Source organism: Physeter macrocephalus, chromosome 18 (assembly GCF_002837175.3).
Source record: "Physeter macrocephalus isolate SW-GA chromosome 18, ASM283717v5, whole genome shotgun sequence".
Taxonomy (NCBI): domain Eukaryota; kingdom Metazoa; phylum Chordata; class Mammalia; order Artiodactyla; family Physeteridae; genus Physeter; species Physeter macrocephalus.
In genome coordinates, this window is record NC_041231.1 from 11,786,860 (window position 1) to 11,812,778 (window position 25,919).

General features: G+C 48.1%; 1 protein-coding gene across 1 annotated transcript in view; it reads left to right on the plus strand.

Annotated features, from left to right (window-relative positions):
- The window catches only part of SRGAP3 (SLIT-ROBO Rho GTPase activating protein 3), a 58,400-nt gene extending 36,043 nt beyond the window's left edge, over nucleotides 1–22,357 (plus strand). The window contains exons 4-5 of the mRNA XM_028478831.1: nucleotides 19,845–19,907; nucleotides 22,289–22,357. Coding sequence (XP_028334632.1) covers nucleotides 19,845–19,907; nucleotides 22,289–22,357 — 132 coding nt within the window. The remainder of the gene's footprint in view (nucleotides 1–19,844; nucleotides 19,908–22,288) is intronic.
- Nucleotides 22,358–25,919: the final 3,562 nt, after the last annotated feature.

Consider the following 25,919-nt stretch of genomic DNA (forward strand, 5'->3'; position numbering starts at 1 on the left):
TGCTGTGGCTAAAACTTCCAAAACTATGTTGAATAATAGTGGTGAGAGTGGGCAACCTTGTCTTGTTCCTGATCTTAGTGGAAATGGTTTCAGTTTTTCACCATTGAGAATGATGTTGGCTGGGCCACTGGTATTTTCTTAAGATCTGTTTCTGTAACAGGAATTTTAGGGTCAAATTTTGCTCATTTGTTTGTCTATCTAATGAGGTTAAGAACATCTACTTCCCAGGGGCAGTATGAGGGTTAAATGAAATGGTGCAAGTAAAGGAGGTGGGTATTATTGAGAAGTGGTTCAGGCTATGGTCTTTGGGTCCAGAAGTCTTAAATTTGTGGCTTCATAATCCTGGTTCCATTGTTTATAAGATGTGTGTCTTTGGGTTTGTTACTGAAACTCTCTGAGCCTTTTTCCTTATTTGTGAAATGGGGATAGAAATACCCACAGGGCAGTTACTTGGGTTAAGAGGGTTATTAATCCCAAGTAAGGCATGGAAAGCAGCGCCTGGCACTGAGTAAGTGCTCAGGAAAGCTGGCTATTATAATACAAGTGTAAGAGACTATTACTCCTAAAATGATCCAGCTCATCTGTTCTTGCCAGGCACCAGTTTTAGGGGAGAGGTGACCTGGGATTGCCAGACACACAGAGGAAGAAGACAAGTTGGTTTGAAATATAGTCATCTCTCCCGGGTCTGTATGTGGATTTTCCGCTTTGAGGATGACTTCTACTGCAAAATTGTAACTGCAAGCTAATTCCCCCCCGCCCCTGCCCCGCCACACAATCTGCCCTGGTCTCCCCCCGGGGCTGTGTTTATGAAGTGTAGTCTAACTTTAATATTTGCGTAAGCAAACATAATCAGAAAGGTAAATACAGTGCAAAAAAAAAAAAATTCACATAGCGCTTTGCAAAGCCAAACTGAAGGGATTCAGATTGCTTGGTCCCATCACAAGCCCCCGTCTGCCGCTGCCACTGTCACATCTTTTTTTCTGGGTGGGAGGGACTCACAGAGAAAGGGTCATCAGGGCCTTTAAGAAATGAAGGGTCTTTTCCTGAGCTGAGCCCTGGGACAAGTGAGATAAATCTTTCCAGCTCTCATTTAGGCTGACAGCACCCTCACTTGTGATGGAGGTTAACAGGGTGGAAAATAATGAAAAAAGGTCTACAGCTGAGCTCCTGGCTGCCTTGTTACCAGCTCTGTGCAAGTGGCACAAAGGAAACGACCTGCCCCCTCTGGGCCAAGAGAGAGCTAGGGACGGGGCCTGACTGGTTGATTTAGCACAGCGTGGCCCCCTTGTGTCACATCAGTTAGAGATGATCTCAGCCCTGAGCCCTGCGTCCTTACATAATAATAGTTCTGCAGACCTCAAACGACTGCAGGGGCTGGTCTCTGGTCAGACTGGGGAACAGGATCATCACTCAGCCCATTTTACAGATGAGAAGGTAAAGCCCGAGAATGGCCAGTTGTCATCACTTCCAGGAGGCAGCACGACTGGGCTTTTGGAGTCTGTCTCAGAACCACCTGTCTCTGACATTGTGACCCTGGGTAAGTCTCTCTGAGCCTCAGTATTCTCATCTGGGAAGTGGAGATGGTGACAGTGCCACACTTGGGGTGGGAGTCCTTCGCCATCTGCCAAGTCACATTCCGGCACTGCCTCTGCAGGAGGTGGGAGTGGCTTCCAGGCCTGGTGTCCTTCCTGGGCCTGGGCCTGGGGCAGCTGCTCTACCTGCCGGCTCCTCAGTGGTGCAGAATGCTCTTTGACTTCATAGCTCACCTTTTCCTGATTCTCCGTTTCCCCTTCTGCAATGCAGTGTGTTATGCCTGGAAGCAGCACTTCTCATTCCACAGCCATTCTAGGCTTCATCTGGGCAAATGGACTTGTGCATGCAGGTGGCCCTTGCTTTAACTGTGAGATGTGGATCCACCAGAGCAGAATGGACTGGATGAGCTCTTAGCAGCCACTGTAGTGATCAGGACTTTTACGGTTGCAAACAACAGAAACCCAGCTCAACTGGCTTGAGGGAGGAAAGGTAGCTTATCGGCTCTTCCGAGCCAAGACTGGCTTCAGGCATGGGGGCTTCAAGGGCACAAAGGGTGTTGTCAGAACCCAGTCTCTCTGCAATTCTGCACCAGTTTTCTTTGTTTTCCAGTTTTTTGTTTTGTTTTGTTTTTAAGGAGGGGTGGGAGAAGGGCTCATGCATAGTCAGTCTCTCTCTCTGTGATGACCACATGGCCCCTGCGGCCCCAGGCTTACATCCTACCTGCTTGAAGTCCAGCGGAAAGTGAGAGGTCCCTTCTCCCAGAATTGGGTCTTACAGGCTCTGACTGGACCAGTGTGGGTCACATGAGTGCTCCTGAAGCTGGGCATACACTCAACTCCCCCTGAGGCATAGGACAAAGGATGGCTGAGGGTGGTTCCCCAGGAAAAACTGGGTGCTCTTACAAGAAGGGTGAAATGAAACAATGGGTGTCCACTAGGCCTTCTGTTCCAGTCCTCTTATCGTCCTCTTCATGAGCTGTCCTCTCTCTGCCAGATCTCCCCCAATAATGGGCATGCATTACCTTGCATTGCATTTGGGGACATCCGAGACCAATAGAAAATTCTCCCCAATGTTGAGATGAAATCTTTCAGGGTTTCCACTCACAGGTCCTGTGGGCCACCTAGATCAATCCACATGGAAATCCATCAGTTACTCATGACCACACACCCAGGCCCTTCCCGCCTCTGGGTAAACATGTCAGGTTCCTTCAGTTGACCCCGGTGACTTGGCTTTGCGTTTTCTCTCCTCCTGGGTCAGGCTCCAGGGCTTCTCTGACCGGCATAAGTTAATATTCAGAACCACTCAGAACACTCCAGAAAGCTCTGACCAGCTAAGAGGAGAGCAGGGCTGTCTAGACACTTTATTTCTAATAATGAAACCTATGAAGGCACTTGCCTTTTTCATGATCGTCTCAGCGCATTTGACCCACTCTGAACTCTCAGCTCAAATCTCTGGGGGGTTTTGTACCAAATGTTTTTTAATCTGTCCTATGAATTCTGTCCTTGTGTTTTTTTTATATTTGCCCTTTTAAAACTTCATTTTATTAGATTCTGGTCAAATGGGATCAGTGTCCTTATTTAAGCGATTTTTCAAGCAGCAATATGGTAACTTTTCTAAGAGTTTCCTCATTCCTCCTCTGTGGGAAAAGCCTGTTTTATAACTTCTCCATGTCTTCCTCCTCTGTGTTACCTTCTTCTACCTGTCAGTTCTTTGGCCCCATGTTTGATTCTTCTCTTCTTTCTTAGTGGAGAAGGTGGAAAGTGGGCAGAGGGTTGAGAATGAGTTCACAGTGGAGGTGATGCTTGAATTGGGTGTTGAAGGATGAATAGGAGTCTCCCAAGTGGGGAAAGGAGGTTAGGAGTTCAGTGTCAGGACAAAGGCAAGAGCACAGGGGACAGAGTGTCATGATGGGGGTCCAAGGCAGCTTGGAACGGAGGCTGCAAAATGGTGGTCCACAGCTGAATTTGGTTCTCCAGTGTAATCTGCTCGGCCCTCACTATGTTAAGAAAACTTCAACCAATATTCTAAAATTGTGGGATTTCGCATAAAAATCAGAATTTTGTATTCCTCTTGAAAAACCAGAAGCTCTGATAGTACCAGAACAACATGGGGTCATACTTGGCGGTACTTGTCCAGAGCTGAGTAGCCGCTGGCCCTTCAGGCTGGGCACACTCGCTCCGCTGCCCCGCAGCCCCTGTGGGTTGCCTGGTGCGTGACACCGACCCCTTTATTTTGGCTCCTTGGCCCTTTGTGCATTTGAGTTTGTGGCCTCATCTTTAAACATGATCTAACAGTGCTTCTCAAAGTCTAGCATCAGAATCACCTGGAGGGATCGTTAAACATGGATTGCTGGGCCCTATGCCCACAGCTTCTGATTCACCAGGTCGGAGTGAGGCCTGAGAATCTGCATCTCTAACGAGTTCCCAGGCGCTGCTGACGCTGCGGATCTGGGGATCACACATGGGGAATGACTTACCTAGTCCAACCGCCTGCTTTTCCGGGTGAGGAAATGCAGGCCCACCTCTGGCAAGCACAGAATCCAGCCCCAGACGCGGTTTCTCTACTCCAGGTCCAGTCCTGAATCCACTGCCCCCTGTGGTGCACCAACAGGGAGGGTCCATCTGCACCCTGCTTGCTCTCTCTTCCTGCCCCAACCATTTCTGAGCTGGGCATTGAAGCCCATTTCGTTTCCAGCCTCAGCTTCCTGAACAATAGCCATCCATTATTCTCTGCTCTGATGCCTGCAGAATTTAATTACTTGCCCCGGCAGTGGAGTGAGTTTGATTGTTGGAAGCTGCGGTGTTCTGAAGGAAGCGCTAACGAGGAAAGACTCTTAGCGGAGAAGAGAGGGCATTCGGGGGGCTTGCGTTTGAAAGCAGCCATTCACTGTGTGGCAATAAGGGCTTGGTCTTCAGTGAGCTTTGTCGTTCCTGCCTTGAAGATGTCCATCGCATTTCATAAATAAATCAGGGCTTTTGTATCCAATAATTGCCTTGCTTTGTGACCAAGATCAAAAGCACCAATGGCCTTGGATTCAAAGCCAAGTTTATTTTTTATTTTTGGGTTGCAGGAGAGAGTGAGGGTTTGCATGCTGGAGGGTCCAGCTCTGAGATCTGCACAGAGAGAGAGAGTGAAGTGGGCAGACTGCCAGGGACGAGGAGCCTTCAGCCGTCTCCACTGTCTGCCAGGGAGACAAGTTGTGAACGCTCGCTCTGCTAGTTGAGGCTGCCGAGCTGGTCGCCACGTTCCCAACTCACTCAGCAAACATGTATTAGTGCTCTCGTGACAATAGATAAGCAGTAAAGATAACAAACAATTAGTGAGTGCTTACTGTATGCCGGGCTCTGGGCCAAGCGTTCATTTCTTAAAGCCTTAGAGGAAGACGCTGTCATCACCCCCATTTTACACATGAGGAAACTGATGCCTATAAAGGTGAAGCTGGGGTTTGAATCCAGATTTGTCTGACCCTAGAGGCCATGCTTAGTGGTAAAGGCAGGTGCTAAAGAAGATGGAGAGGTGAATCAGACACAGTGCCTTCCCTCAAGGAGCTGGCAGTGAACAATGGAAGTGAAGACAGATGTGTATCAGTGATGCAAATACAGCAGAAAAGGAAGTTGGTTCAGAGGGAGGAGGACTTCTAATCTGGGCTGGGGGGCACTTTGGAGAAGGTTTTATGTTGAGGATGCAGCATTTGAAGTGAATCTTGAAGTGAGGATTAGGATCTATGCCAGCTTTGGTTCCCAGGAAGCTGACTCTCAGACAGTGATTATGGTACAGGGGTGTATTATCAAGTGTTCTTGGGGTCCCCACTGCAGAAGGAAGGGAGGGAGGCAGGATTCAGGGAATTTGCAAGAAAGGCCTCAAATGACTCCTTGGGGAGCTCTGAGGCTGGGGTGGCCCTTCCGAGTTGTCCTGGGTTGTGGTGAGGAAGCTAGGCCTTTATACCCTCATGTTGCTCCTGGGAGGGCATGTGGCCTTGGGTAGGTTCCCCTTTGGTGAGGCAGCTCCAAACAGGGCTGACAGCTGGGGGTGCCTGCCGGGAGCACTCTCCCCATATCTGGGGGAATAAGCCCTCCAGTCCTGAAGGGGATCTGAGTGGTGCATTGCTGTGTCCCCAGTGGATATGCAGAGATCTGGGAAAAGTGAGAGACAGGATTCTAGACCAAAGCAAAGGCACATTGACAGAAAAATCTGGGTCCCAGATCATGAGCAGGTCGGCCAGCGTTGCAGTCTACTGCAGTGGTTAGTGGTATGGACAGACTGCATAATCCCTGTTCTGCCACTTTCCAGATGTGTGAGCTCAACCTAATCCCTAAAGCGCTGACTTTCAACATTTTCAAAAGGAAGCTAATAAAAAACCTCTTTCTTAGGGTTGTTGTAAGGATTAAAAAATGATGATATAAAATGGCTACCTGGTACACAGTAAGCAATCATTAAATATTAGCTATTATTAGGATGATTATTGGGACTTCGAGAAAGAACATAGTGAGAATTAAGTTTAGAGATGGGATGAAGGAACATTCAGGCACACAGGTTAAATAAAGGGTCAGAAATAAGAAAATATGCTCAGGAAACCACTCACTGATTAGTTCTAACTGATGGTGGTCTTTCTTTTTTTAAAAAAAACACCTCATTTCTTTTTCTCACCTTATTATATTGGTTTGGACCTCAACTGATATAGTGTAGAGGGAAATGGGAGAGAAATGGCATTCTTGACTTTTTTAAAATTTATTTTTTATCGAAGTATAGTTGATTTACAATGTTGTGTTAATTACTGCTGTACAGCAAAGTGACTCAGTTGTACATATATACATTCTTTTTCATCTTGTTTTCCATTATGGTTTATCACAGGATATTGAATACTTTCTTGACTTTTAAAAAGCATGCTTCGGGCTTCCCTGGTGGCGCAGTGGTTGCGCGTCCGCCTGCCGATGCAGGGGAACCGAGTTTGCGCCCCGGTCTGGGAGGATCCCACATGCCGCGGAGCGGCTGGGCCCGTGAGCCATGGCCGCTGAGCCTGCGCGTCCGGAGCCTGTGCCCCGCAACGGGAGAGGCCACAACAGAGGGAGGCCCGCATACCACAAAAAACAAAAACAAACAAAAAAAAAACATGCTTCTATCTTTTCACCATTTAACTCTTAGCGAATTAGGAATAAATAGAAACCTCCTTAGTCTAATAAAGGGTGTTAACCGAAAACCACCAGTAAATCTCATACTTCCTACCGAAGCATTCAGCAAGATGGCTGATTACAAGATCAATATATAAAAATTAATAACATTCCTGTGTGCCTGCCACATCCAATTAGAAAATGTAATTAAAAAATGCATACATTAGGGCTTCCCTAGTGGCACAATGGTTAAGAATCCGCTTGCCAATGCAGGAGACATGGGTTTGAGCCCTGGTCCGGGAAGATCCCACATGCCGCGGAGCAGCTAAGCCCGTGTGCCACAACTACTGAGCCTGTGCTCTAGAACCCACAAGCCACAACTACTGAGCCCACGGGCTGCAACTACTGAAGCCCGTGTACCTAGAGCCCATGCTGCGCAAAAAGAGAAGCCACTGTTATGAGAAGCCCGCACACCGCAACGAAGAATAGCCCCCACTCGCAGCAACTAGAGAAAGCCTACGCACAACGACGAAGACCCAAAGCAGCCAAAAATAAATAAATTAATTAATTAATTAAAAAGAAAAAGACTCTAACAGAGCAGAAACTAAAGTTTAGAAAAAATGCATACATTAGAAAACAAGAATGATGGAAAATTAATGCCATTAATGCTATAAATTAGCTGCATCCTAGGAATTTTGATAAGTGATGTTTTCATTGTCATTCAGATATAAATATTTCCTAATTTCCATTTTGTGATTTCTTCTTTGCCCCATAAATTTTTCAGAATTATGCATATTTTAGTTCCAAAGATTTTCTTTAAAGCTTTCTACTTGCTTTTTTTTTTTTTTTTTTGCGGTATGCGGGCCTCTCACTGTTGTGGCCTCTCCCGTTGCGGAGCACAGGCTCCGGACGCGCAGCCCAGACCGGGGCGCGAACCCGCGTCCCCTGCCTCGGCAGGCGGACTCTCAACCACTGCGCCACCAGGGAAGCCCTCTACTTGCTTTTAATTTTTAACTTGATTACCCCATAAAAAGAAAATAAGGCCTGTAGGCCTTATTTTTTTGGTATTTTTTGGAGCATTTGCCTTATCAGATATCAAGACTTCCTCTTAAGTGATAGTCAGTAAAACAGGTAGTATTAGACCAGTGCTAGGTAAGCTAAGCGATGGGCCAGATCAGAGCCCAGAAACAAAGCCCCCCCAAATGGGAACACAGTATATGGCAGTGGTGCATTACAGATTAGGGGAAAGGATAGCCTGTTTAGTAAATGGATCTGATTCCACTGGTTGCTTGTCCATTTCTTATTATTTTTTAGGAACTGGTTTAAACACACACACGCACGCACGCACACACACACACACACACACACTTTTTCTTCCATATGGAATAAAATTAGACCTCCACCTTAGTTCCCAAAAATATATTCTAGGTGGATTAAAGTGCTAAAAAACAAAACTTAAAAAAATTTTGGAAGAAAATGTAGAAGATTCTATTTAAAACCTTGGCGGGTAGGAAAAGGTTTCTTAAACATAAAACATAAAACAAAAAAGCACACACCATAAAGGAAAATATTGATAAATTCCATTATATAAAAATTTTTAAAATCTTCTATACAACAACAACTGCAACAAATAAATAAGGGGAAAATACAGACCAGGCAAGGAAAAGATATTTGGCATGCATAGAATTAATAAAAGGTTAATAACCTGAATACAAAAATCAGCTCCCACAAATAAATTGGAAAAGGGCAAACAACCCAATAGGAACATGGATAAAAGATATAAATAAGTCACAGAAAATGCAGTTTGAATGGTTAAAAATATAAGAAAAGATGCTCATACTTACAGGTAATCAGAAGAAGGTAAAATAAAAGAAAATGAGATGCAGTCTGACTCCCATTAGATTGGTCAAATAATCCCAAGTGCTGGCAAGAATGCGGAGCAGCAGGGCCACTTGTGTCCTCCTAATAAACATGTAAATTGGTTCAGCCCCTTCGGAGAACACTGGGAGTGTCTTGTGACAGAGAAGGAAGAGGTATATACCCTGTATCCCAGCAGTTCCAGTTCTAAGTACAACCTAAGATATTCTAGCATATCTGCAGACACACACAAAACCTTGTGCAAGGAGGTTTTCTGCAATAGTGTTTGTAGTAAAGAAACAAAGAGAAATCACCTCAATGGCCATCATGGAGGGACTGGTTAAATAAGCTATGGAGAGTCACATGATGGACTATTATACAATCATTTAGATGGAGGAACTAGATCTACATAAAGCAGTTGTGTATAAAAGTTGAAAACACAATGTTGGGTGAAGAAAGCAAGGTACACTATACTATTTTTATAAATTTAAAACACAAGCAGTTCATATTGTTTGTATTCTTAGATACCTGTCTGAAACAGAGCTATACAAAGGTGGAATGGGTAAGAATACACACCAGCTTCACAACAGTTATTGAGGGATGAGGGAGGAAGGAAGGAGACAACGCTTCAGTGCTCTCTGTAACAATTTGCTTCCTAAGAGTGATTTTGAAGCAAAAATGGCAAAATCTTAATGGTTATCTAATTTGGGTGGCGTATTCATGGGTGTTTGTCATTGTTCTCTCTACTCTTCTGTGTGTTTTAAATATTGGAGTGGTGGGGTGGGGAAGGTAGGTTGGAGACAGATCAAGGGGGCCTTGGGTGTCAGAGTGAGAAGCTGGGCTCTTTTTTTTTTAGACAAAGAAGAACCACTGAAGGTTCTTGAGTAGGGGGTGTTGTGGCCAGAGCCAAGTTTAAGGATGACTGATTTCCTGTATTTGATGGCTTTGAAAAGAGAGTTGCTGGACTCAGTTGTTATACATATACACTAATATACAAGTTAGTGGTGGAAGGTGACAGGGGCCTGGATCAGGGAGGTTGATATGGAAATAGAAAGGAATAAGTGGATAGGTGGATGGGTAGGTTCACGGGTAGATGGGTGGATGAGTGGATGGGTGGATGGGTGAATGGGTGGGAAGGTGGTGGATAGGTGGGTGGATACATAGGTACAGACATTTTTGAAAGGCCAGTGCAATCCTCTATTACATCCTATTCACAAACAATGCAAATAAAGTAGAAGATCAGATCATAAAATTACAAGGAGGTTAGATATCTCAGGTCAGTTATTCAGCAGGAATAAGTGATCAATAATGTTTTGAATCCAACAGATAAGCCTGACAACATCCATATTCACCTTGAAGAGAATGTAGAGGGGGAGAAAACAGCTCAAAACTGAGGGGCTTCTGGTTTTTGTAGCTATTGGTTTTTCAGGAAGACGGATTTGTCACGCTCCTTAGGATACAGAGACTCTCACCGTCCCCTGAGCCGATTAATGCTTATCTGTGACAGATTCATGTCCCCCCACTCTGCCAAAAAAAACAGAAAAAAATCAGGGACGTAGGAAAGATTATTCCTGAGTATGTTCTGCTTTCACGGAGACTCAGCTCAGCAGTCCACACTGTGTCCTTCTGCCATGGCCTGGAAGCCAGGGGGTGGGCTCAGGACGTGGTCACAGAAAACAGAAGATTCTGCAAAACGGCACTGGGTACTGTCTGTTGTCTGATATTGACAGTGACCTAAAGGAGAGCCTTTTAAATATCAGCATGCTTCTTATGGTAAGGCAGAGGAATATCCATTTTATAATTATTTTGGAATGTTTGGGGAAAAAAATTCTAAAGGCACAGAGAGTCATAGCTCTCCCAGCAACAGGGTAGAAGCAACAGAGTGGAATCGTTGAGAGAATCACATTTACTAGCTCTGTGATCTTGAGCAAATTACTCACCCTCCCTGAGCCTCTGTGTCCTAATCTTTAAAGTGGGGTTACAGTGGGGTTATATCCCATAAAGGGCTGATATTAGGCTTACGTGAGGTATTGTCAGTAAAGCAATTATCATTGGGCCTGGTACATGCTAAGAGATCAAAGAAACGATAGCTATTATTGTTGTTATTTTCTTTAATGATAAGTATTATTGGTAGCAATATCAATAGTAGTAAGCATTACTATTAACAATAAGTATTATATGAATAATAATATTTAGTATTATGAGAAGAGATCCAGAAACTCCTAGCCTGACCGTATCAGGTCACTTGGTCATGCCATTCCAAGGTATCCTCAGACCTGTTATTTTAAGCACTTCTGAAAATGAAGGCTTTCAGCACAAACAGGGTCCCAGAGAGATGCTGGGAGGAATTAGTGGGGGAAGAGGGTGACAGACACGACATTAGGCTTTTTGCCTTAGCCTGCTGCTGGCCTCCTGGGAGGCACTAGTGGGGCCCACTTCTGCAGAGGACGTTTGATGAATGGTCGCAGGGCCTCCTGTTTCCTTGCTGCCCGATATCCCAGCCCCCGTGTTCTAGCTCCTTGCGAAAGCAAGTAGATGACAACATTTGGAGTTGCAGCCACGGGAGACAGAAATTAGTTTGGGAAGGGGAGGAAAGAAGGGAGGTGTCCAGGAGCAGGGAAAGGAAGAAGATGGAGGGAGGGGGAAGAGGATCAAGTGTCTGGGTGGAAGGTGGGCAGAGTGTAGGCTGAGGATGATGTTAGGAGGCAAGGGCTAGGGGCGTGCCAGAGCGCTGGCAGCCCAGTTACTGGCAAGCTAGGACACGGCCCGGAGAATGTCAGCCAGTTAGCTGTCCAAGTGGCTGTGTTCAGGGATAAACTGACCTTCCAGGACAGAGTTGGAGAAGCCCCGTCCCTCCAAGACACGCCCCTCAAGCCTTTGCTTTGGAAATAAAAACGCAATCTCTTTGGGAGATGGCCAGTGCTTACATATATCATCTATTTAAATGGGGAACATCTGTGGGTCTCCAGTTTTGTTATTTGATGAGAAAACAAGCTGAAGCAGTGGGTTAGCCCTAAAAGAGACAGAGTTTTTGTTTTTACTTTGTTTGTATATTTGTTTCCCATTATCTCCTTGGAACCTCAGAACTAGGAAAACCATGGAATGTTCCCAAAGGGGGAAAACTGGACATGAGAACATCAGGCAAAGAGAAAAGGGAGACAGGTGTTGCTGACTCAGCGCCTGATGAGATGAAAGGGGATGGTTGGAGTTGAGGAAGGTTCCACCTTACTCTCTGCCTTAAAGTTTTCTAAGGGTTGTTTCCAATGGTCTCCTCTGGAGAAGTGAGAGGAAGTGTTGTCATTAAAACCCAGAATTTTAATGTTTTCTAGATGTGCAGAATCACCAGCTCCACATTTGAGTTAGCTTGAGGGAGACAGAAACATGCCCTTTGCAGAGAGAACTTTTCAAATACAGCTCATGCAGTCCTAGGATTTGTAGTAACAGTTCTGAGGGTTTCCCCTTAATAGCGAGATTAGTCCTGCCTTGAAAACCAAATTCAGCCATCCACAGCAGGACTTTTGGTGAAGACATTGATTTCACTCAGGAACGTTGTGTCAGAAAATTTTTGTCATCTGGTGCCATCTTGACATGAACGTGCAGGATTTGGTTTTGTCTTGTGTTTTGCGGAAAAGCGAGAGTCAAAGGTGGCCCCCTTCTACCCTCTCCATTCGCTGCCTCTGCGTATTGGTTACCTCACGCACAGGCGGTATGGAGTTCCTTTTGTGCGCGAGTCTTTGTGAACAGCACTCTGCGAAGCCAGAGCCCCAGCCTTTAAGGGGCTTATGCTCTCTCTAGTTGGTTGAAAATTGGTCCTTTTGCAGAAACTGTTTGAAAGCTGGTGCTTGGTAGAGGGTTTTCAGAAGGCTGTCTCACCCTGCGGTTATTTTGGTGTCTTCATGCTAAAATAAGCAGAGTGCATCAGTATTGTTTCACACGAGCAAAGGTGGAAATTCACGGGATTCTGTAAGCTGGAAAAGTCCAGAGGTAAGTCTTAGCATCACTAGATCAGGACAGAAATGCTGTTGTCGAGGCCCTGACTCTCCTTGTGGTGGGTAGCTCGAGACCCCTGATGTCCTTGCTTGGTGACCCCAGAGGAGAGATGATCTGAGAGTATGGTTCTTAGAAAGCCGCAGGGAAAATTCTTGTTGGCTCAGCCTGGAATACATTTCCATCTCTGACCCAGTCACAAGACACAAGGCACCAGAGCGCTCTGGTCAGGCTGGGTCCCGTGCTGGATGGACCATCTGGTGTGATCAGACAAGCAGGGGTGAGTGCCACCTGTATCTCATCTTTTGTTATCAGAACAAGAAAGAAGGGAGAAGCCAGAGATGGCCATCATGGCCGATTTAGTCCTAGCAGGGCAGGTGGGCCAAGAAGGACCAGGCCAAGGAGAACTCGACCTGCCTGCAAGTGAGGGTAAGGCCCGAGGATGCAGATTTTTGCGCAAGTGGTGAGAAAGCACATCGGATGGGCTGGTGGCGTCCAGAGGGTATACCCTCCTTTGCAGCCTGGACTTGTGGCCTGGACTCATCTCTGTGACAGCATTTCAGTGGCTTCTCTTCACCTGTGTGCCCGCATCTTGTCTAGGCCCTGGGGAAACAGGCCACAGAAGGTCCTTATGAGTGTCAGCTTTGGGGTTAGAGCAACCAAAAGTTGAATCCTGGCTCTTCGACTCCCTAGCTGTACAGCCTGGGGCAAGTTGCTTAACCCTTATGAGCCACCAGCCCTCATCTGCCAGGCGGGCGTAGTAATTAATAGTACCTGCCTTAAAGGTTTCCATTAGATAATGTATGGAGGTGACTTTGGACAGTGTTTACCTATGGAATGTGCTCCAGAAACGCTGGCTGCAGCTGATGGAGCAGGGACCAGGCCTCACTCAGCTTTGTGTCATTGGTGCCTCGTGGAGGCTCGTATCTAGTAGGCCATTCAATAAATGCTGGTGTAAATAGAATCAAAGCCAGGTGAGGAACTGGCCGCAGAGCTACAGGAAGAGGTAGTGCAGGCAGGAGGATGGGTTCAGGGGCGTGGGGTTCTATGCAGACAGTGGGGTCTGGGTCCACGAGGGAGTCAGGAGGTTCAGCCTCAGGAACCAGACCCTTCGGTGGCTCTCAAAGGTTGGCATGTGAGAAGGGCTCTTGTAGAAAGATCCTCTCACACGTTCAGATTTGGCAGGTCTGGGGTGGCTGCCTTGATGAGCACCAGGGGATACAGACGGCTGCCCTCAGTGAGACCCCACTGGTTTCTGGGTCATAAAATCAAAGGGATGGGTGAAGGGAGATGCTGTGGCCAACTGGAGAGCACAACCCCGTCCGAGGGGCTGCCGTGCTCCAAGTCGGGGCTCAGCCTCGCTGGATCTTCTCGTTTTTCAAGAGAAGCTGAAAATCTGGACTTGGAAGGGCAATTTCCTGATTTTTAAATGCTGCAAAGAGTCAGGTTTTCTGAAAACACTGAATGGCCAAATAAAACGCATCTGTAGGCCAGAGAAGCTGCCACTTGGAGCCCTAAGTCTAGGGCAGCGGTTCCACCCAGGACGGTTTCGTCTCCGAGGGAACATTTGGCAATGTTTGGAGATCATTTTTGTTGTCACAGCTTGCGGTGGGGTAGGGGGTGCTCCTGGCATCTGGAGGTGGTAGGCCCGGAATGCTGCTGAGAGGCTCGTAATGCCCAGGACCGCCCCCATCCCCATCCGAGTGATCTGGTCCTCAGGGGAGTTTAACTGTCCTTAGCCATGGGCAAAAAAAGAAGCAGGGCCGGGGCCACCTGCCACCCAATTTTACAGATTTTTGGGTCAGAGAGACAGGGCTTTGTCCTTCCAACCCCGAGGAACCAGGGCTGAACCCTCCTTGGCCCAGTGTAATCATATTCTACAGTCCGCACACTTCCTGTCCTTGAAGGAAGCAACCCACCACCCCAACCTCTGCAGGCATGAAAGCCATGCGAGAAATGCAGGCAGAGAGTGCGAATACACTGCCGCTGGGGGTCCCCAAGGGCTGGGTGTGGTGTCTGCTGGGGACGATCCGGGGTCTAGCCTCCCGTTCATGATGGAATGTTTGGTTTGGGTTCAGTAGTTTCTGGAACTGTAGTTGAGACTCTTTCCCTTCCCAACAAAACCCAACCATAAAAAATAAAATGCCTTTAGTCCTTTGCAGTTCTGTTGGCTGAGCGCTCACTGTGGCCATCCCTGCCCGGGCTTGGTGCTGAGGGGGAGAGAGCAGAGACTCAGGCAGGTTCCCTCTGGTGACTTACAGCGCCTCCGTCCAATCCACCCTCGTCTACCCGCAGCTTCATCTTCCTGAGGAAGCACAGTCTGCCGTCCGACTCTGCTGCTCACAAACCTTCAGAGGCCCCCAGGTGCACTCTGACTGAAGCCTGCACTCCGCTAGCCTCCGTGATCTGGCCCAACCTGCCTTCCGAGCGTATCTTCTGCTCTTCTGTTGCTGTGCTTCTCTCCTAGCAAACCACGTTTTTCCCTATTCCCTGCCTCCGCGCCTCTGCTCAGGCTGTGCCTGCTGTCTAGATTGCCGTCTCTGGCCATGCGTGCAAGGTCAGGTGGCCCCGGTGGTGGTCCCCACAGCCTCTTCATCCCTGCTGCCCACAGCGCCACCTCTCACTCTTTTGCAGCCTTTTCTGCCTCATGCCTTAGAATTATTTGGTTCTTGACCCTTGATGCCACCAAACTGGGAAGAGTTAATAAAAAATTCAACTTTGAATTCCCTTTTCTGGGCAACCTCCTAGCCTTGCCCCTGGCATCCAGTGGGTATTGATTCAGCCTGTACCACTGTTTCCCAGGCTCTTTGCCTGTGCCTGGTATGACACCCGTGCTGTCGTGTGCGTCATCTTTTTTCATCCTTACAGGGACTTCATGACACTTGTGACATCGTCCCACCTTTACAGATAAGGAAACGAAGTCTTAGAGGAACTGTCGCTTGATTCATTCATAGGTTCACTCAACAAACATACTTAATGAACACCCACTACGTGACAGGCGCTATGGCTTGCCGGGAAGCGTGGGGAAGTGAGACATTGCAGATTGGGTACCCCGGGAAGCTGACTCTGAGGCCTGAATTTAACATCTTAGCAGAACGATTAGGGAGTCTACTTGGGATCCACCCCCTAGGGAGGGCGGGGGAGGAAGCAGAGTGAAGCCAAGCTATAGTGCAGGCAGGCTTACTTAGGGTCTTAGCCAGCCCTACCGGGAGTTCTAAAGAGAGCGCCGCCCTTTAGAGCTGTCCAGGTTGAGACAGGAGAGACCGGCCTCTATGCCCCGCGTAGATCCATCTTTAGATGAGGCGTCGGTCTTTGGAGGGCTTGTCACCACATCCTCTGGTGCCATCCCTGAAGCTTTCTCTTAGCTGGGGGCTGTCTGCTGCCAGCCGTCCCAGCAGCTGGGGGATATGAGCATCTACCACCAGACAGAAAGTCTCTTTGCCCTCATGGGGTTTACCTTCAAGTGGGGGAAGCAAATGACAGATGAATAAACAAGTAAACAAGCCAGATCACTGCACTTCCCTTTATAAATGCAAAGGACAGTAACGGGCACTCATTTTACAGGTGAGGAAGCGAAGATGCTGAGAGGTAAAATGGCTTAAAGTCCTGTCTCCAATCCCGGTCTCTGTGGCTCTGAAATTCAGCCCTCTCCACCCCATAAGCAGGCGTCTGCCAGTTGCTTGCAGCCTTGAAAGTCAAGCTAAAGAGCTGGGTCTTGATCCCGTAGGCACTGAGGCAGCCTTAGGGGGACACAGTAAAATGCGTTTCTAGGAAATGACATGAGGATGGGCATGCAGAATCGGGGACCAGAGTCAGGACTTTGTTGAGGGGAAGCTTCACGAATCTGGGTCCTGCAATGACGACATTGCTTGCTCTGGGACCGGTGATGGGAAATGCATCCATTAGGTTGCTTTGGGCTGCCAATGGCAGAAAACCCAGCTTTAAGTAGCTTAACTAGTAAATCCACAGAAGTAGAAGTTCACCAGGAGGCAGGCTGTGGGTTCAGTTCAACCAGTTTCTCTGGAGGTCATTAGCAGCTAGGTTTCTTGTTCTGCCACCCAAGGCAGCTTCCTCTCCTTGGTCCTAAGAGGCCTGCTGGTAGCCACTGGGGCTCCATGCTTTTTTGCTAGCACTCAGTAGGAAAGCTGAAATTCCCCTCAACCTTCTAAGTCCTCTTCCATGCAGTTGTCATATACTCACCCCCAGACTAACAACACATACAGAATCTACCATCTTGAGTTGGGATGGGGGTCAGCGACGTCCTGGAAAGAATTTGGCTGGAGGGATGAAATTCACGGCTCTGTTAGGAGGCAGGAAGGGCAAGAATGGATAGTGGGGAGGGAATGGGTATTGCCTGCTGCAGAAAACAAAGGACTGGGCGGTTCGCAGGCAGGATGCAGTGACAGGTGGGATTGAGGACGGGGGATTTTTTATAAAGTGTCCAAAATAGCTCCAAATTTCCACTTGCCATGTCTGGGAAGATATTATCCCGTTGACTGAACTTGAGGAGATGGAGGAAAAGTCACAACTTTGTTTTGGATAATTTGAATTTGATGTGATGAGGCGCCGCCATCCGAACTGTACTGTTTTGCAACAGCTGAAGATATGGGTCTTTGAGGTCATGCAGGACGGAGCCCAGGAAGGGGCTGTGGAGATGATGACATGGCTGCCGGTCACCGAGAAGTGGGAGCTGAAGTCAGCAGTGCGTGGGGAGCCGGCTGGGGCTGAGCTGAGAAGGCCGGACTCTTCCGAGCGGAGCTGCTTCTAAAAATTTATCTGACGGGGTCCCTGCCCACGTGCATGGTGACAGAGTACAGTGATGTTCACTGCCTCGTTGTTTGGAATATTAAGAGACTGGAGACAACCTGCTAGTTAATTAGTTACGATGCATCTGGTGTATGGAACCCCAAGCAGCTATTAGAAAAAGACCAGGCAAGAGCTACATGTCCTGTCAAGGAACAATCTCTCAGTTATATTGTTAGGTGGAAAAAAGCAAGAAACAAAGGCTTGTATAGAATACTTTCATTTGTGCTAAAAAAAAAACTATCCAACTGTATGCGTGTATATTCGTCGACTGTTTCTGGAAGGTATCAGAAGAAACTTAATAGCACTTGCCTCTGGGTGGGGTTCTGGGAGCCCAGGGCACTTACTTTTCACTTTTTACCTTTCTGACTGTTAGAGTTCCTTTAACCGTGTGCATTTATTACCTATCAAAAAAGTTGGATCATAAAAACAAATACGTGAGAAACTGAATCTTGGGTGTCAGAGATGTTGGCCAGACCGAGGACCAGGAGGAGGCCATTGGAGGGTGTCAGAGAGTCCGAGGCAAATGTCAGGGGGAGGGACTGAGGTACCGGCTGAGACTCAGGGAGAATGGGAGGAGATGGGGACAGCTCCCTGGGCTCATCGAGCACCTCTGTAGATGTCCAGGATGCAACCGAAGATTCCCCCGGAGCTCTGCACAGAAAGTTCTGCCGAGACTCTACTGTGCTTTTGGATTGGGTCTCCTTGCTTTAGTCGCCAGAGCTGGAGGGAGGTCTAAACAGATCTCTGGAATTGCCCTGGAGTTCTTGCTATCTCTTAGGTGATCTAAGAGATCTCCTGTAGGGTCTGCCTTCACACGGGTGATTCTTGGCCATCCAGGGCCCGAAGCTGAGAGGAAGGCAGTGGGCCAGGTGAAGAGCCTGGGAAGGCATCATATCTGGTACTGAGCCTTCCTCAGCGACCTCAGAGTCCAGGGGCTCTGACCTGTGAAGGAGCCAGAGGAAGGCCAGTCAGCCGCTGGCCGTGCTTGAGGCTGAGGGAGCTGAGAGAGAGGACAGGATGACTCAGCTGTCAGGGGCCAAGAGCAGGGCTCCCATTGTCAATACAGAAGTTTCATATGATGGCCTGGGCAAACAGGGAGAGCATTTCCCCTCCCCCCAAATAATAATAATAACACAGTCATCCCTCAATATGGGGGGGATTGGTTCCAGGACCCCCCTCAACCCCCGTGGATACCAAAATCCAACGATGCTCAAGTCCCTTGTATAAAATGGTACAGTATTTGCATATAATTATGCACATTCTCCCATATACTTTAAAGCATCTCTAGACTACTTGTAATACCTAATACAGTGTAAATACTATGTTAATAGTTACAAACACAATGTAAATGCTATATGTAAATAGTTGGCAGTAGAGTACAAGACAAATTCAAGTTTTGCTCTTTGGAACTCTCTGGAATTTTTTTTCAAATATTTTCTGTCTGCAGTTGGTTGAATCCTTGAATGCAGAACACATGGATATGGAGGGATGACTGTAATAATAATAAAATGCAAAATAACAGAATCCTGGGATCTTCAGGCTGGAGGGAACCTGGAGATAATTTGTCCATTATTTTCTGACTCATGTCCCTCAATATACTAAATATGTCTGTCGCTTCGTGGTTTGGATTGAGGTCAGCTAAACTGGCACCCTACAGCCCCAAAGTCCATGCATGTGAGGGCATGAAAGCCTCTGAAAAGTTCTGCAGTAAGAAAACCCGCCTCATTTTGTTCAAGGAGCTTTTTTTTTTTTTTTTTTTTTTTGTGGTATGCGGGTCTCCCCCTGCTGCGGCCTCTCCCGTTGCGGAGCACAGGCTCCGGACGCGCAGGCCCAGCGGCCATGGCCCACGGGCCCAGCCGCCCCGCGGCATGTGGGATCCTCCCAGACCGGGGCGCGAACCCGGTTCCCCTGCATCGGCAGGCGAACGCGCAACCACCGCGCCACCAGGGAAGCCCCAAGGAGCTTTTTAAAGTTTTTTATTTTATAGATGTGATAACTTAGGTTCCAAGGCCATGTGACTAGTCGGCAGTGCAGCCAGGCAAGAACGCAGACCCCCTGCCTCAAGCGCCAGTGGGCTGTCTGTTTACCTGAGCTGCTCACTGAATTGAGAGGCTAGATCATTATTTCTCATACTGGGTTCTTTGGAACCGCAGTCTCATGAGATGTTAGTGAGTATTGAGCTAGGGACACACACTCTAGTCACATCAGCTGAAGACACCCAGAATTACAGAAAGCTGAAGAGGTTGATTGGCTGTGGGGCTTCTCAGAATCTTTAATATGGTGTCTCTGTGAATCATCAAAGTAGGGAGGGGATGTGTAGGGTTCCCCAACTTATATGGCCCAGGAATTCCTATTGTAAGGAGCCGCTCTCTGTGGATTTGTTTTGTGGATGTGAGTTGAGGTATTCAGGTCTGGGTCAATGAAGTTTATGTTGTTTTCTGTACCCCTTTCCACCCCACCCCAAGCACTGCTGCCCTTTCTGTGTTGAAGAGGAAATTGGTCAGTGCAGCCAGCACCCTTCTGCCCTCTGACGCTTGTTCTTCCATATTGCAGAGCAAGGAGATTGGCCTGCAGATGCACGAGGAGCTCCTGAAGGTCACCAATGAGCTCTACACGGTAAGTCTCGCTCAGGCTCCGCTGCTGTTTGGGATTGGGCCCCCTTTTTTCTGCGCCCAGCACAGGGGTGTGGCTGACCAGAGATCTGGGGTGACCCTGGGCCTTTTTGCTGTGTCTTTTGCCTGAGTGACAGTGGGTCATCACGATGGGATGTAATGACTCACAGCCCCAGCTTCTGATTCAGTACATTTGGGGAGGGGCCCCGGGCATGTTTAATTTGTAAAAGTTCACAGAGATCCAGATTACCTGCCAGCTGTGGGAATGTATTACCTCCCAAACCTGAAGACGCAAAGCTGGAGTGGAGAGAGCGTGGGTCAGGTAGGACAGGCTGAAGCTGAGGCCCGCTCCTTACTGACTGTGGGACCTGAGGCGGGCATGTAGCTCGTCTGGGTCTCAGTATTCTCATCTGCAAAATGGAGCACTCTTCTGAGGGTCACGTGAGGGGTGGAGGGTAGGGGTTGGGGGGTGGTTGAGCATGCCTCACCATCTCAGGGGAATAATTTCAGAACATCACAATTTGGCCCAGAACTGACCTTGTTCCCTGCTTGGAGCCAAGATCTAACTGGGTTTGGGATAGGTGTTAGAATCTAAGAAGGTGAGTGGATGGGGAACAGAAGCACACTGGTTATAGTGAGGGAAGTTGCAGCCTGTGCTTTGAGGAGCCATAGGCTTCCATGGGGAGGAGTGAGGAGAGGCCCAGTGACAGCCTGGGCGAGCAGGGTGGGGAGGCCCAGCAGGCAGAACTACAGGCCCGCCTCCCCTAAGGCAATCAGGCCTGAGAAAAACTGTTATGCTTTAAGTATGTGGAGAGTCCTTGTAAAGCTTCTCATTAAAAGGGGAGGATTCTGCTGCTAAAGTTATATTTGAAAACCTCTGGTATGAGGGGAAGAAGGGCAGGTTGTGAGAGGCCCCTCTCTTTGGTATTGTTATCTTTCTAAGTCTATGTTCTGTGCAAGCAGCAGGTGGTAGACCTCTCAGGGGCCAAGAGCCTTTGCCCAAGAGCCTGTACTTCAGGTTGGAAGTCCTGCCTCAGACTCCAACCAGCTATGGGACTTTGGGCCAGGCATTCGATCTTCTGGGCCTCAGTCTCCAAATCAGTAAAATGGGGGTGAGAGTTCCTAGAGGTTAACCTATAAAAGTTGAAACGCACATTTCTGTGATTCCAAGTTAAGGAGAAAAACTCGCACCCTGACAGTATTTTAATGGATCGTTGCTTGGGGTAGAGGAAGCACTGCTGCTGGAGAAAACATATGACTTTGAGTCAGATTGGACTCTGGGGAAATCACCTTGTGGTTTACAGCACAGACTCTGGAGCTGGAGACCTGGATTCAAATACAGTTGATAAATAGAAATAATAATACCTGCTTTTTACACCCCCTTGTGAGAATTAAAGGGGATCAGATATATAAGCATGCCCGGGCCAAAGAGAACCAAGAGGCTCAGCGCATCAGAGGTTCCCATGGTCCCATCACCGCTGCTGTCTCCACCTCCCTGGAGAGTGTGAGGTGGACTGTGGGTTCCCGCTTTAGCACCCGGTGGAGAAGCCGGGTGGTAAAGGGGCAAGGCCGGGAACCAGATGAGATGTTTCTCCTCAGAATTCTGCAGAGGGTTTGTTCCCCCGTTGAGGACCTTTTCATATTTCTCAGGCACTTCACCTCCACAGTGTTCCAGCAACTGGGTCCACATCCGGGACTCCAGCCACTCCCACCCAGATCTCTAAGCTTTCCTCTGGGCTCCAGCTGGGCTCCCCTCCTGGGTGCTCTCTGTTCACCCCAAATTTCTCCCCCGTTGGCTCCTTTACCCCTTTAGGTCCCCCGGCCTATAGCCGCCCTCTTTCCTCCTCTGCTTGTCTGAGTCATACTCAGTTTTCAAACCCAGACCAAACTCCACTAACTTAAGCAAGCTGTCACCTCTGGGCCTCAAATTCCTTTGGCAGTTTAAAAAAAAACCCTTATGTTATCTTGAATGTCTCCACCCTATCTCTTCCGTCGGCATGTACACTCCCTGGAGTCGGATCTTGGTGAGAAGCACTGCGCATAACGCCCAAGGACTCAGTTTGAACCCAGCTGTTTTGTCTTGGGCAAGTCACTTCAGCTCTCAGTGAAATGTGGGCTGGCAATAGAAGCTTTCTCCAGTTTGTAGGCTGGATAGGGCAGGCGGGTCAGGGACCAGGAGGATGACGCTGGTGCCCACACACGGGTGTCCCTGCTGGCCATGGGGCAGGGTGGCTGGACAGAAGTGACACTGGCCTTAGACACGCAGGCCAGGCAGGCAGGCTGGTCCCTGCTTGCCATCTCCCAGCAGCCTGGCAGTGGCCTTGGAGCTGGTGGGCAAGGAAGGGCCAGCCCCTCCCCACTCTCTCCTTTTGCCATGTGCTGCAGAAAAGTGAGAACACGGTGGTGCCAACAGCACCCCCTGCCCCCCACCAGGTCATTCGCTGCCTGCACTGAGTTTTCAGTAGTTGCCCAGAAATTCATTTAAATTCAGGTATTTGGGGCTGCCTTCTGTGGACTTAGCACCGCAGGAGACAGCAGTCAGCTGTGAACATTTCAAAAGTTGGTCTTTGAAGTGTTTTGTACGTCCTTGGTGTTCCCAGGGTACTTGTTGAAGGAGGGAGGGAAGGATCTATGAATAAGTGAAAGAAACTGGTTTTGCCTGCGAGGAGTTTAGAATCTGCACAGGGAGATGAGAGTAAACTTGTGAACTGGTGATATCACCGCCTAAGACAGAGCCTAGCGTGTGCCGGATACCTGGACTCGGAGGGAGGGCACCTAGACTGTGAGCCTGGGGGAGCTGAGCCAGGTTCTCTACAGCTGTCCCTGTAGGGCAGTGCTGGCACACAGTAGGCAATCAATACATATTCACTGAGTGAAGAAACGAGGGCTGGAGTTTGTGCATGTGTGAGAGATTGACCGAGGGTTCAGAAAAGGGCTGGCCCCAGGAGGGCTACTGTGATCAAAGGTGAGTTCCGGGCCTGGTGCCTTTGGATGGGTAGGAATTAACGAAGCAGAGTGGGACAGAGGAAGAGAAAGGGAATTCTGAGCAGGAGAGACAACACAGGATCATGGCAGAGCAAACCGATTACAGAGGGAGGTGGGTTTGAATTCCTGCTGCACCACCTCCCAGCTTGGCCAAGTCAAATATCGTCTTTGGACCTCAAAACAAGGATAATAATAACAACCATGGCCAGAATGTATCTCACACTGTATTAGATACTTTATACACATTATTTAATTGACACACACTTTACAGATAAAGAAACTGAGGCACAAAGAAGTAAAGCCTGGCTTAAGGCCTTTGTATCAGTTATCAACTGCTGCATAACAAGTTCTGTCAAAACTCAGTGGCTGAAAATGACAACCATTTTATTCGCTCGAGATTCTGTGGGTTGGTGATTTGGGCGGGGTTCAACTGGGGCCACTGATGTGGCTACAGTTTCCTGGCCATTCAAAAAAAGAGCCCCAGATGGGAAAACCCCAGTGGGGTTTCAAGCCTTTGTTTGTGTCACATTTGCTAATATCTCATTCCCCAAATCAAGTCACACAGCCAAGCCCAGAGTTGTGGGATGGAGAAGTAAACTGCTTGCGAAGTGACGATGGAGAGGGGCATCCCTGAGGCCATCGGGCAACTACTGTGGCCGTCTTTGCAAAGAGTCCACCACAGCACCCAGTTGCTGAGGACGCTCTGGACCCCAATCCCACGCTTCGTTCCTAGAGATTTGCTTTGAGCACTTTCTGGTTACCATGCCTCGTTATGCAAGCCTTTAGATGCGCCCTCCTCCCCCAGCCCCGGAGTCATGACCACAGGGACTAAAGAGGAAACGATGTAGAGAAAGGACTGTCCAGTAAGCCCCACGTTTTTTCTTTCAACGTTTCATAGAGGAGGTGGTACTGGGCATAATGATGATAGAGATGAATGCTTACTGCCACCCGTCTCCTACTTTAGGGAAAAGGCTTGTCTCCACCTGGTACCAGGAAGGACACAGAGAAGATGGCAGGGCTGGGCATTTTGTAGGTTCATTTGTTCGTTGGTTCATTCATTCACTCAACCAGGCTTCCTTCTGCCCAGTCCTCGTCACCTTGAGGTGCCTTCCTTTCTAAAACATGCCAGTGCTTACGCACACACACACACACGCGCATACACACACACACACTCCACACACACACACACACACACACACACACACACACCACACACGTCACACCTCACGTATTTTTCCCTAGACTCCCTTCGGCCTGACACAATATATAGCTCTTGATCATCATGTATTGGCCTGAGAGGAAAGAAGGGCAGAGGGTGAGAATGTGGGCCAGTGTGCCAGTCTTTGCTCCAGAAGAAGCAAAACCAAAACAAAACAATAACAAAGTACTCTGTTTTCATTGTTCAGCTAAAAATATGTTCAGATTTTCAATATAGTTCTAGATCATGAAATGCACCTGTTGTGCTTTGCACTGACAAACATTGTAGCATCTGCCACCTGGCCCCTCCTGCTGGGCTCAGTAGCCCTGCTCCAGGCTCTCCCAGGCAGGGCTGCTGGGCCTGTCTTCCAAGGCCAGCACTGCTAGCGGGGCCCCTGAGACTTGGTTCAGGGTGACGTGGAGGGGGCCTGAGGATAATCCGCACCAACTGCTGCTGGTGACAGGTAGACACAAATTGGAGTAATGAATGGGCTCTACCTTTTACTTACTCCAGCTTTGACTTGAGTGTGCCCTGGGCTCAGGGGTATGAAATCAACTCTGGGCCCCCAGGCAAATTTTTGCAAAGGTGTCTCCCTCTTGATGACCACTCTCAGGGATGCAGTGGCGGAGAGAGCCTGAGATGGGACCCAGCGACACGGGTTCTGGCCCCAGCTCCATCCCAGGCTCACTGTGTGTCTTCCCGGACTGACATCTGTCATCACTGAGGTATAAACACTGAGGTTTCGTCATATCATTGGGCCCTGTGCCGTTTACTTAATAATTTTCTTTAAATTGACTCCTTTGTAAAAAAAAAAAAACCCTCTCCCGGTCATAATTAATTCATGGGTAAGCAGCCTTGTGTACGGGAAATAGCACAGGTTTTAGAGCCAGATGGACCTGGGTTCAAGGCCCTGTCACTTGTTAAACCCTCTGAGCCTCAGCTCGGTAGAATATGGGAGTGTCACCACCTCATCTCTCTGGATTCTAAGAGTGAGTGGCATAGAGTATAGCACAGTGCCTGGTGAACGTCAGTGTTAAATCATTGTGTGTTTTATGAAAGGGTGAAGCATGAATATTTTTCATTTATACTTCTAAATCTTCCCTCTCTCCTCTACCCTACGATGCCACTAGGCCAGCCCGAGCTCTGAAAATATTTTGCCTAAAAAAGTTCAGCCACCTCCTGATCGCTCTCCTATCTTCCAGGCTTGCCGTCTATTACACATGTTACATACTCGAGGCAGAGAGACTTTCCTTTTTAAAAAATTGTTGAACATTTAAAGTTAGAAATAGATAATGCATGCATTTTGTAAAAAACCGATAAACAGTACAAAAAGATACACAGTGAGAAGTATGTCTCCTGCTACCCACCTCTCCCCCTCCTCCCGTACAAGCCCAGTTACTAGTTTCTAGTTCAGCTGGTGGCTCCTTGCAGAGATATTTAATTCATCACTAAGCATACATGGACACACATATCCCACACAAGTGGCAACAACTGGGCCTACTGTTCTGCATCTTGCTTTTGTGGTTATGTTTTGGAGATTGTTTCATATCACTAATAATTAGAGCTTCCACTTTTATATGGTGCTTATCACGTGCTGGGCAGTGGTCTAAATGCCCAGTGTCTTAATTCATTTCATCCTCGGTTCACTTTTGAGGTAGGTGGTAGTATTACCACCCCATTTTAGAGATGAGGGGTGCGAGGCACAGAGAGACTGGGTAGCCAGCCCAAGGTCACCCAGCGGGGGAGTGGCAGAGCGTGCTCCAAGTCTACTCCCCAAAGCTACTTACATAAATAGATTCAACTATTTATATAAACATACACATATAAATTACT